The sequence below is a fragment of the Physcomitrium patens genome, chromosome 3 (genome assembly GCF_059467195.1).
Source record: "Physcomitrium patens ecotype Gransden chromosome 3, ASM5946719v1, whole genome shotgun sequence".
Lineage (NCBI taxonomy): Eukaryota > Viridiplantae > Streptophyta > Bryopsida > Funariales > Funariaceae > Physcomitrium > Physcomitrium patens.
The window spans coordinates 13,153,553-13,166,775 of NC_143412.1; the positions used below are offsets into that span (position 1 = coordinate 13,153,553).

Sequence of the window (13,223 nt, forward strand, 5' to 3'; positions counted from 1 at the left end):
ATTGGTTTTGATTGTCGTGTCATAATATTAGATAGCGCCATAGGACTTCATGCTATAGGTCGTGCTCCATGATTTCTAAAATCTATAGCATTGTCCCTCCCTACAATCCAAATTTCTTTTTTAAATTTTTGTGGATCATTTAGCTCCACTCTTTGCTAGACTCCAAATTTCAAACCTTGTAGAAATTGATTGATCATCTCCACCTCTGAAATATTGCCAATTTAGAGACATAGGAACTTGAATTGGAAGACATAATCTTATATCGACTTAGCTTGTATAAGATCTGCCAACTGATCACATACTATCTTCTCCACATTGATGGATCAAAATTGATTCCTAAATTAGATTTCAAACTCCTCTCAGTCACAAAATCTACCTTAAGCTCCCTAACTTTGAATTCAATGTCGCCACCAAATGGTTGCCGCATCTTTCAAATAGTTAGGTGCATATATGATTCCTTCAGTGGTATTTGCTTCAGATAATTGGAGGTATTGTTGCATGTTGAAGAACCATTGACATACATCTTCTTGTCTTGAAGTTTTAGAATATTTACTAGGCTTATACAATTTCAAGATAGCAGATATCAACTCCTTTGTCCTCAAGGCTTCTATTTGCCTTTGCAAAGTAGCTATCTAGCCAAAGAGGTGTTATATTTGAGCTTCCATCTGGGATTGTTCTACCATATCTCTCATGCTCTAATTCCTCCGCTAGACTCAATTACTCTAATGTCTTCTCATTTCTTGATTGATTGATTGATTTTTTTTTTTTTTTCAAAGAAGCTTATGGTAGCCTCAACATAATACCCATTGTGACCACAACGAATTGACTTTGGACTAGATGATGACTATTGACATACTACAAAGACTAATCTAACACTCGCTCTGATATCAATGAAATAAGTTCAAATTATCTAAAAAATCCAAGATCCTTCTTATCCACAACAATATACAGCCTCATCATAAAATAGGTCAAAATAGACTAGAATAGATATGAACGGAATTAAACAAAATAGGACATGAAAGAAAAAAATTAAATAAACAGAAATAGAATAGAACAGATTTACATAGAAAGGTGCAGAACAAATTTTTTTTAAGAGAAAGGATCCAAAGCCATATCTGACCAGATGTCCTAGAAGGCCTTAGCCAATCCTAGTTATACCTTGTCCTATTACTTTGGACTTTCGAGAATATTCTTAAGTAATGGATTCCATTTAGATAACTACCTTGAACCTTTTTTAGAAGGTTCTATGGTAGGCCCCATCTAAATAACCATCCTAAACTCTTTCTAAAATGTTCTACGATGGATCCTATTTGATCCACTAATCTAATTCCAATTCTAGAAAGTTCGATGATTCTAACTATCTATACAATTATCTTATCTATACCCTATTATAAGAAAGCTTGACTCTTATCTCTATATATACTCTTAACTAGGTGCTATATGACAATGTCTTATGGGACTTCTAAAACGTGTTGACTTTGCAAGATACATATTTTAATTTGCAAGGTAAGTTTTTTATATGTGTGCCACATTGTTAGCTTCTTCCATAAGCTAGCAACATGTGGTTAACTTGTTGATCAAGTTTCTAACCTACCAATCAACTACAAACATTTGTAAAGTCAAAGCAATATCTATAAAGCTTCTAAGAAGCTTCTTAAGAAGGTATTATGAAATTTATCTACTTCTACCTACTCCTACCTAATTATATAGGTATTTACTAGAGTACTTATGTATATCCATGACAAAAGTTGTAACATTTTTACAATTCAATGACAATATCAATGCTACATGTATATTTAAAAGTGAAGGATATGCAAATTGATGCAATTATAAATTCCTCACTAAACAAGGAAGGAATTGATGTTGTCAAGAAGGATTGTACTTATATTGTAGAAAACTTAAGTACACTATTTAATATTATTCAAAAAAATAATGTAGTCACAAAATGACAAAGATGGTTATTAAAAAATAATATATTAATTTTTTTGATTAAAATAGAATTTTTCTTAAATATACTATATGAGAAATCAAATAAAAAGTTAAACAAAAGAGTTTCAACAAGAAAACTAACAAGAACTTGATTAAATCAAATGAGTATAAGATCATTACTAAAAGAGGTGAAATAAAGCTCTAAAAGTTGTGTTATTAAGATTGAAGATCTCTTTAGCCTCGATTCTAAAATATACTAAGTATTAAGAAAATTTTCAAGAAGTTTTGATATTGCTTGAAGACTTAGCAATTTTAAGAAGCTTTTTGGAAAACTTCCTTGATCTTACTAAAAATTTTAAGAATCTACTAGAATATTTTATGAATTTTTTAAAATCTTCTATTAAAATATTTTTAAAATCATTAAAAATCTTTTAAAACTTAATAGAATATTCTAAGAATATTTATAAAATTTTCTTGTTGGATGTTTGTAATATCATCTCTGAGTTCGAAAATAAGAATTGGTTTTATATTTGCAATATAATAATCAAAGCTTGAGCATCATCTTGAAGGTTTTTTTGTTTGAGTTGACCATAGCATAGGCGTTTCTTCCTTTAAGAAGGTCCAACTTCATCTTGAAGATGATCTTGCAAAGGTTGCTAAAGTTAAAATAGTTGATCTGACTCTACTTTGAGATTCATGATCTAAAAACTCTCTAAATACTTTCCGACTCAATATATTAGATCATAAATTGGATATACTAAACTCTAATGTTGTTGTGAGAAATACTTGCAAAAGTCTACTATTTATGTATAGCATTGGCTAGAGAGCATTAACATAGAGAGCATTAATTGTATCTAACACAATACAAAGTAGATACAAAAGATAATATTTGAACATTGAGCATTGTTGGCAATATCCATTAGCATAAACATTGATGATACTTGAAATTTTTCTATTTTCAAAAAGATGATAAGACATAAATAACAAATAAATACAATCAATGCAAGAACCAATTATATCATTACATGGAACCAAAGAATACCATTATAAGGATTAATAATTAACAATAATATACAAACATAGTATTAATTACGTCCATACTTTAATACAGCCACTTTTACATCCATGTAAATAGTTGTTGGATGTAGGTTGATCCTTCTTCTTTAATTGTTTTCTACTTATTCAAAGCATCAAGTATACACTGTTATGTGTCTTTATGTAAAGCAAAATATGTAAAAAAATAAACTGGAGAACTTCCCATGCCTAACCTATTGCATTCTCTTTCAACGGTGTGAGAAACATCAACTTCTCACTTCCACACGAGGCTGTAGGAGCAAAGCGACCACGTAGCCATGACGACTCCCCTGTGGCAGCCGTAGGTATGGTCCAGTGCTTAACGCTGGTTCGCACACTCACAAGCCAAGATGAGGCAGTGAGGCTCAAGCAACCATCCCATCGCCCCGTCTGAGCCCAAGCACCGAGGCACCCGGAATGTTCGACGCGAGAGCACTTGCAGCACCGCATCTCACTTCCAAAACTGGGATCACACCATGAAGATCAATCGACTGGACAATCACACTGTGGAACCATCCCCAAAACTACTCTCCCCGGGTCGGAACGAACCAACGAACAAAGGAAGGAACGAACGCGGGTGGGGAGGGAGGGGACGGTCACGTTCACCCGGTAGGGCTTTTAGCGGTGGGTGAGAAGACGGTCACGGGTCCTCCTCACGCGGCCACAGGCACCCGCCTCTCGGCCCGCTTTCGCTGTGTGCGAGTGAGTGAGTGTGCCTTTAGTGCGTGCTGCGCCCTACTACCATCCATAGCCAGCCAGGAGCTTCATTCAGGCTTGGTGCAGCCCCGCTGCGAGTGCGGATCCGTGTGCGAACCGCGACCCAGTGGACGCACCCCAGGATTTGGTGGTCTGAGGAGGAATTGGTGTTGCACTTGGGCGTGAGGAGAAGCCGCAAGGATGCCGAAGAACAAGGGAAAGGGAGGAAAGAACCGGAAGAGAGGAAAGAACGAGGCGGAGGACGAGAAGCGGGAGCTGGTGTTCAAGGAGGATGGGCAGGAGTACGCGCAGGTGTTGAGGATGCTCGGGAACGGGCGGTGCGAGGCGCTGTGCATCGATGGGACTAAGCGGCTTTGCCACATCCGGGGGAAGATGCACAAAAAGGTGTGGATTGCGTCGGGGGACATCATATTGGTGGGTCTGAGAGATTACCAGGACGACAAGGCGGACGTGATTCTGAAGTACCAGCCGGACGAGGCCAGGCTTTTGAAGGCGTACAGCGAGCTGCCCGAGAACGTGCGTCTGAACGAGGGTATCGCCGGAGGCATGGACGATGAGGAAGACGGTGGCGGTGACGACTACGTGGAATTCGAGGATGAAGACATCGACAAGATTTGAGGAGGGTGCGACGCTGGGTTTGTGTTGGGGGCGTACGCAGCGGAGGGCGTGGGAGGTGGGGGGGGGGGGGGGGGGGGGTGGTAACCCTAAGTGTCGATGATGTTTATGTTCGTAGGAACAGGGACGAAGCTCTGGTGGACAAGTTGGTGAGATTCCCGGTCTGCGAAGAGACGGAACGGAAGTGCGAAGTGTACATGGCGATGGAGTATGGAGGGCGATTTAGTGGAGTTATGTGGTAGCAGGGCGTCCGTGGTTGGGGAATAGGGTGGAAGGACCGGGAAGTGGGTGTCCTGGAAGTCCTGGAAGTGGGATATTTATGAATTCAGACTGCATGTGTTTTGTTTTTGCGATGTTCCGTCACTCACGTTGCTGGTGCTTGGAAGGAGGACCCGGAGAGGTCACATCAATATTGTGCAATCAAGTGGCTGAATGCGTATCAAGTGCAGGCATAAAGTCTGTCCCTTTTGGTTGCGCAACAGTGTTTACCAACAGCCACTGAGATGTAGTACCTTGTAAAGAGACTTCTAGATCATTGCGTTCAGTGCTATTACAATGGAAAGGTGAAAGAGAATCATGTAAAAACTATTGATTTTTATGTATTGTTGAGGGCATTATTCTAAACAATTCAAGACTGTTTTTTCTGAGCTATGAAATTAAGACGGTCATCCTAATAACCTTGTACTATTGTATATTTTACAATCACTTAAGTTGCCATCATCTTCTTAGATCTAGTTTTGGCTTTATTTCTATTTTTACACAGATGTTGGATGGCACATTGTTTTGTTTTGTTGTTTTTTGTGTTTTTGACACAAAGATGGGGTATATTCAGTGCATGGATACAGTGGATCATGGTTAATGAATTGACTTCTTAGCTCCTAATTCCAAAGAGATGGAATGAGCATGCTGAGTGAAGTAACTATCAACTAAGACTTCTACTTTTAGGTATAATTAATCCGTTCATGATTTTCTAAAATTCCATTTTATTGTTTGGTTTGATCTTGTGCCAAGAAGGTGTTTTATCATTCATGATTTGCCCCATTTCTCAAGGAGTGTAGTCTCATGTTTAATATGTACTGCCAATTTCTTCCTAATTGTTAATTAAGGATTTTTTTTGTATTTTACTAATTAATTTCAAAACATGCTTTTATATAGTCCACAAACATAGATCTCTAAGTAGCAACTATATTTTGTAAAAGTATGTAATTTGTGGAAGAGGCTTTCTTTCAAAGATAGCTTATTTCTATAAGAATGTTTTCTAAGATCTTCATTCCTACAAGTTTTAGGCGAGTTTGTAATAGGATGTGGTTCAATTCTAAATTTTGCAACTAACTAATACTTCCATAACCTATGTAGAATAGTTTCACAATCAATATTAATAGTTGGATTATAATGCACAATCAATATTAATAGTTGGATTAGCCTGTCTTCTCTAAGTATTAACTATCACACTTTTGTATTATATAAGTCAAATATTTTTTTTTCTTTTTGGAATTAGAATTTAGATCAAATGTCATTCTAGTTGAAAGAGAAGTCTTCTTCAAAAAGGAAATTCTATTTGTTGACAAGGTTTCTTTGAAGAATTATTTGGCCAAGTTTTGTTATGTAAGATACAAGAAAGATGGAAATTTAAGCCTAAGATTGAAACTCATTTGTCATTAGATTTTGCCAATCTTATTCTAAAATTTTGATCCACATACCATTTGTAAATTGGAGTAAAGGTCCATAAACAATCAAAGTGCTATTTTCATAGAACTTTTAAAATGGCGTTTATTATTCCAAATCTATTTAATTGGTTGATATTAACAATTTTAAGTTGAAGAGCACCTATTGTCAAGGACATGAATCTCAAAGAAAGAAAACTCAATACACTCTTATATCACTTGAAAAGATTCAAAAGTCACTTAAAGATGATAATATATTGAATTAGAATAGCTATTGCCACAGACAAAAAGATTGAAAAGTTTTGAAATAAGATTAATGACTAGAAAGGCATTGATAAGAATGAAGAAGGCTTTAGTCTTGCCTCTACATATATAATCTTATTAAGATCTATGTAATGATCTTTTATGAGACTTCCAACTCATGTTGACTTTGCAAGACACGTATCATGTTTTCTATATGTGTGCCACATAATAAACTTGTTCCACAAGCTACCAATACATATGACAAATGGTCATCTTATTGACCAAATTTTTAACCTATTAATCAAATTTTAAACCTATCAATCATATGTAAAGTCAAAATCATTTCTACAAAGCTTCTATGAAACTTCTTTAAAAAATATTATAAAAATGATATACTTTTACCTACTTCTACCTAATTACATACATAATTATCAAAATAAATATGTATATCTGTGATATCTATCATATATTTTGTAACAACATTTAGTCACCTTTTTAAAGTCAATTTGATCAAATCCTCCAATCTCTCAACACTTATAATTAGACCATGTTATATTTATTCTTCTTAGAGAGATATCATGCAAATACAATGTAAGAGATCAAATAAGAAGTTGAACATAAGTATTACAAACATTTAACTGGAAAATTTTAGAAATATTTTAGTATTATTCTATTAGATTTTAAAAGGTTCTATAAGATTTTAGAGAGATTCTTAAAATACTTTAGATGGTTCTAAATGGTTCTTAAAATATTCCAACAGATTTTAGAAAATTCTAAGAAAATTAAGGAAATTATCTAAGAAGCTTTTTAGAATTGCTTCATCTTCAAGCAACATGAAAACTTCTTAAGAAGCTTCTTAAATTTGCTTCTTTTTCAAGCAACATGAAAACTTCTTAAAAAGCTTCTTAAGGTTGCTTTATCTTTATACAACATGAGAACTTCTCAAGAAGCTTCTTAATACCTAATATATATTAAAGTTAAGATTGAAGAGATCTTCAATCTTAATAATAGATCTCTTATAATTTTAACTCACATTTGTTGGTACTGATCTTATATTCATTTCATTTAATCAAGTTCTTAGTAGCTTTCTTGTTGAAACTATTTTGTTCAACTTCTTGTTTTGTTTCTTTCATTTTATATTCATGACAATTTGTCGAGATTGCCTTCTTATTAATATTAGAAATTAATCCTTCTTGATAGAGAGTAGATTATCCTTCTTCTTGAAGGCATCTAAGTACTTTAGAGATTGTAGAGTATATTCCTCTAAATTGGTATTATTTAAAAACTCCCCTTTTTTCTTTTAAGATGAATGGAGGTGAAGATGTTAGTATAGTTGAGTCTCTTGAGTCTAAAGATAGAAGTTATTATGAACACATTGAATGCTTTATCTTATAGAATTGCTGAAATTGAAGATTTTTGCAAGATTTCATGGTGATGCAAGACCAAGAGAAATTTAGCATATGATGCAACTACTTTCTCAAACTTCTACATCCAAGGAGGTGGTGGTACATGTACCTCAACAAGAAAATTTATCTATTCAATAGTATAAAGAGCCTTAGATTAGTCTTTTAAAAAAGTTAAATGACATATATTCCAAGTTTCAAAGGATTATTTATTAAATTTGATTAGTAACTTTTTTATAACTTAAGCACTATCTAATAGAAGAATCATGAGTTAGTTTAGTTGGAACCTTATTCACAATTCAAGTCTTATCTTGGTTTGTTCTTTTATTTGAAAAAAGATCTCTAATCTTGAACAACTTTGAAGCTTTTTTAGAAGCATTTGTAGAAGCATTTTGAGAACATGACAAGGCCCAATGGATGATAATAAAGATTCACTTATTATTTTAGGAGTCATATTTTGTATCAATTTATACATTTGATTTTAAGAAATTGGCTTGTGACATCAATTAGGATGAAGAAGTTCTTATAAATCAATTTTATTGGAGACTAGAGAATGATGTGATAAATCTATTATAATTTTTTTTTTAATCCTCAAGCATTCAATGAAGCTTTCAACCAAGATTTGATGTGCAATTCTTAATTATTACAATGTTGTCAAGATCAAAATTCATGGATTTTGGCAAAACAATGCATTAGAAATTTGTACTTTCTTGCTTCAGTAAATATATTACATCCACACGTTGAAGCTAAAAATATTTAAATTGATGCAATATGGTTTAAATCTCTTACAATAGAAGAAAAGAAGCATCAATTTTAATAAGGCCTATTCTTATAATAAAATAAAATAGGTCAATAATCTTAGAATTGTCCAAAGAAACAACTTAAAACTAAGACTAGGAGTTTAATTGTTTAGAAAAGAAAGAAATTCAGCCACAATAGAAAGCATATAATTGAACATTTCAACACCTCAAATTTATCAAGGTCCTTCTTTCTCTGCCCAGTCTACATGTTGTTCTATTATATCTTTTTTTCTTAGTTCAAAAAAACTTCAAACAAATGCCTTATTAGATTCAAGAACATTTCCTTACTTTTTAGATGAAGAATTTTCTAAACTTCATAAAATCCCTTCAGTATAAAAGCCAAAACTTATATACATAGAAATAATAAATGGTCAATCTTTATCTTCAAGTAATATTATTCATGAGACTATATTATTAAATATATCATTTGAAGGCCATAATAGCAAAATAATATTTAATATTATTAAAAATCCATCTAATCATATCATTTTAGGACTTTTATGGTTAAAAAGATTGGAGAATTTATAAGGTTAAATTTTATACATGTATATAATCCATCTATAGATTGAAGGCTTTATAAGGTTAAATTTTCCATAGAATTCTTTTGAAAAAAATTTATCAAAAAGTCATCAATAACAAAGTCAAATTCCTTATTTCTTGCAGCAAAAGCTTTTATGAAATCGACTAAGAAAGAGATGCCATTTTTCATTTATGCAAATTTAGTTCATAAAGAAGTAAGCTTGCCAATAGCTATTCCAAAATAATATAAGAGATTTTAAGATATCTTCAAAAAAAAAATGTTGACATATTTTTGAGACATCATTTGTATGATTGTACCATTGAGCTTTAAGAAAGAACTCAACCACTATTTGGTCCAATCTACAACTTATCAAAAAACAAGCTTATGATATTAAAAGATTATATTGATAAAAATCTTGCAAAAAACTTTATTTGACATTCCAAATCTCTAATAGATGTACTAATATTTTTCATAAAGAAAAAAAAAAATAGATCTTTATAAATGTATATTTTTTATCTTAGCTTCAACAAAATAATGGTGAAGGATTATTACTCGTTATTTTTAATATCAAGGTTTTTGGAGCAACTTGGTCAAGCTAAGATGTACATTAGAATAGATTTCTATAGAACGTACAATTTGATACAAATTAAAGAAGGAGATGAATAGAAGAGAATATTTTTAATAGAGTATGGATATTTTGAATATAATCTCAGGCCTTTTTTATTGATACATGCTCTAATTATATTATAGCATTTGATAAATGATATTTTTCTAGAATTTTCAAACAAGTTTGTTGTTTGCTATCTTAGTAATATCTTAATTTTTTCTAAGAGTATAAAAGAATATAAAAAATATATGAGATTAATCTTACAAAAGTTATAGAATATAAGATTATATGCCAAATAGAAGAAATGTATATTCTATTAGCCAAAAGTAATATTACTTGGATATGTTATATCTAATGAAGGCTTATTGATGGATCTTAAGAAAATTTGAGCTGTAATGAAGTGAAAAATTCCAAAGACAATATGAGATGTACAATATTTTCCTAGGTTTGCTAATTTCTATAAAATATTTATAAAGAATTACTTTCAAATTACTGATCTTCTTACTCAATTGACATCCAAAGATAAATTCAAATAGAGACTTCAAGCACAAAAGGATTTTCAAGATTTGAAGGTAGCTTTTAATACAACCCCAATTTTAATGCATCCAAATTTTATAAAGGCCTTTTATTTTAAGATTGATACTTTTGACTTTTTATTAGGAGCTATACTATCATATATAAAAAAAGATGGGAAGCTTGACTCAATTTTATTTTATTCTAAAAAATTTGTAGCTATGAAGATCAATTAAAAAAATTTCCAATAAAGAGATTCTTGTGATTATAGATTCTTTCTTAAAATGGTATTACTTATTAGAAGGCATTAAATATCTTATGATTATATATACAGATCACAAAAAATTAGAATATTTTATGTCAAATTAGGTTTTGAATTGCAATCAAACAAGTTGGAATATGTCATTATCTCATTTTGATTTTGTGATTACATATCAATTAAAAAAGCAGCAAGAATTATTAAACGCTTTATCAAAGAGATCATATCTTATTCCAAAGATCAAAGAAATAATATTTCATTGATAATATACAATACTTTAAATCATAAAAAAATTTATCTTTGTGCTAATTTTATAGTTATGTATGTGTCACGGACATTCACATGTAAGCCAATAATTACTTGTATAAATAAATAGAAATAGAAGTAGATAAAAGTAAGTTAATTCTATAATATCTTCTATGAAAGCTTCCTAGAAGCTTTATAGATATTTTTTTGACTTTATAAATGACTTTAATTGACTTTTTGGATTAAAAATATAGGCATCAAGTTGGCCATGTGCCACACATGTTATTAGCTTAAGGACCAAGCTAACTATATAGTGGATATATAGAAAAACTTGCCTTATAATTTAAGGCATGTGTCTTACAAAGTCAACACATATTGGAGGTCCTATAGAACATTGCCACATAGCCCCTAGTTAGATAGTATATATAGAGACAAGAATAAAGCCTTCTTCACTCTTGTCAAGTCCTTTCTTGCTTTTAGTCTAGTTTTAAGAGTCTTAAGTTTTTTTGTCTTTTAGCAATAAGCCATTCCAATTTCTTTTTAATATATGTACTTCTTTATTTCTATTTTTTTACTTTTTTTTGACACAGATTTCATTGGTTTATGCATCATCTTATAGTTCATGTTCTTAACAAATTAACAAGAGTACACTTATAATATCAAAGCTTTGTCTTATCTTGATTAAGAATAGGTTATTTTTTTCTCATGATAACACATAAGAATATTAGAAGTTATAAATTATCTTCTTCTAAACTAATATTGTTCTTACTACTTTCTTTGTCCTCAAGTCCTTTCTTCTACTTGACTTGAGTGGTACTAGATATTTTTTCTGAGTGTTATTATAGCAGAGCTTGTTGAAATGGAGAGTGCAATGGCACAAATGTAAGAGCAATTGAGGAAATTTATGCTTCCGATGCATCAACTTAGCTTACTATCACAAGGATCAACAAGAATGGTAGGAAGTGAAGATATAGAGATGATTAGAGCCGCCTTAATATATGCACCAAATCATGTCCTTCTATCCATAGTAGACCATCCTTTAAGTATTAGAGAAGCAAGAGTTGCAATGCTCGAGAAGTTTGATGGTACAAGATCCAAATTTCAAGGATTTGTCAATCAAGTACAACTTGTGATTGAACTTCAACCTTAAAGCTATCTAATTCTAGGATTACAAGCTAGATTTATTAGTACACTTCTTTTAGGTTCAGCACTTTTATGGTTTTCATGTTTTTTTGAACGATGAGATCTAATATTAGATGATTTGAAGGCATTTTTGGCCAAATTTTGGTCTATGTATGAAGACCATGATGCAAATCATGTTGCAACCAACAAAATCTATATTATGCAATAAAGCAATCAATTTGTAACATTATATACTTCCTAGTTTTGACAACTTACAACTAATATCAAGTGCGATGATATTGTACTTATTAGCCAATTTTTCTATAGATTACAATATGAAGTAAAAAAATTGATGTTCAACTTACGTGATCCTCAAACATTCAATCAAGTAATTAACTTTGCTGTAAAATGTGTTAATTGGTTTTTTGAATTTCTAATGAAGGTCCTATCGTCTCCTCAGAACCCTCTCTTTGTTTTATAATAGATGTATATTTAGGACCTAACAATTATAAAGCCTTCATCTTAATAGATTCAAGAACCTCAGCTTGTTTTTTAGACGTAGAATTCGTTAAAAATCATAAAATATTATTAGTACAAAAAACTAAACCTATTCATATAGAAATCATAGATGGTCGTCCGTTATCTTCTAGAGATGTTACTCATAAAATACTTCCTATAGATGTAGCAATAAATGATCATAGTAATTGTAAATCTTTAATATAATTAGATCTCCCTATAATCCAATCATTTTAGGTTTATTGTGGTTAGAAAACTATAATCTTTACATAGATTGGATTTTTCATACTCTTGACTTTTTTAAAAGTATAATTAAGAGTGAAATTAATCCAATAAAAGTCATAAGTTTAGTACAATAAAACTTGTGTTTGTACGTGTGAGAGCTTTCTTGTATGTTACCAAAGAAGAATCACCTTATATTATTTACGCTACACATATTTCTAATGATACAAAGACTTGAAGTGGCATTCTAAGCCAATATCAAGAGTTTCAAGATGTATTCAAGAAGAAGAATGTAGATACTCTTCCAAAATGTTGTCCCTGTGAGTGCTCAATTGACTTTCAAGAAGAAGTACAATCGCCATTTGGACCAATCTATAGTTTATCACAAAATGAACTAGCTGAATTCAAGAAATATATTGAAGAGAATCTGGCTAAGAACTTCATACACTATTCTAAATTACTAATAGAAGCTCCAATCTTTTTTGTAAAGAAGAAAGATGGATCATTGCAAATGTATATCAACTATCGAGGATTCAAGAAGATCACCATCAAGAATAGATATCATCTATTTTTGATATCTAAACTTTTTGATCAATTAAATCAAGTTGAGATCTATACAAAAATAGATCTATAGAGAGCTTACAATTTAGTAAGTATTAAAGAAAGAGATGAATGAAAGACTACTTTTTGAAGTAATTATGGATATTTTGAATACAACTTCATGCCTTTCCGACTTACAAATCCATCAGCAACTTTTCAACATCTAATAAATG

General features: G+C 31.6%; 1 protein-coding gene across 1 annotated transcript; it reads left to right on the plus strand.

Moving 5' to 3' along the window:
* The first annotated feature begins 3,726 nt into the window (after window positions 1-3,726).
* LOC112280602 (eukaryotic translation initiation factor 1A) lies at window positions 3,727-4,962 on the plus strand. The gene has a single exon (XM_024516251.3). It carries the CDS (start codon window positions 3,901-3,903, stop codon window positions 4,336-4,338), a length of 438 nt encoding a protein of 145 aa, XP_024372019.1. The 5' UTR covers window positions 3,727-3,900; the 3' UTR covers window positions 4,339-4,962.
* The last annotated feature ends 8,261 nt before the right edge of the window (window positions 4,963-13,223 follow it).

Bases quoted from the DNA above. Each gene is read 5' to 3' on its own strand.
- LOC112280602 (XM_024516251.3), top strand. From the start codon at position 3,901: ATGCCGAAGAACAAGGGAAAGGGAGGAAAGAACCGGAAGAGAGGAAAG.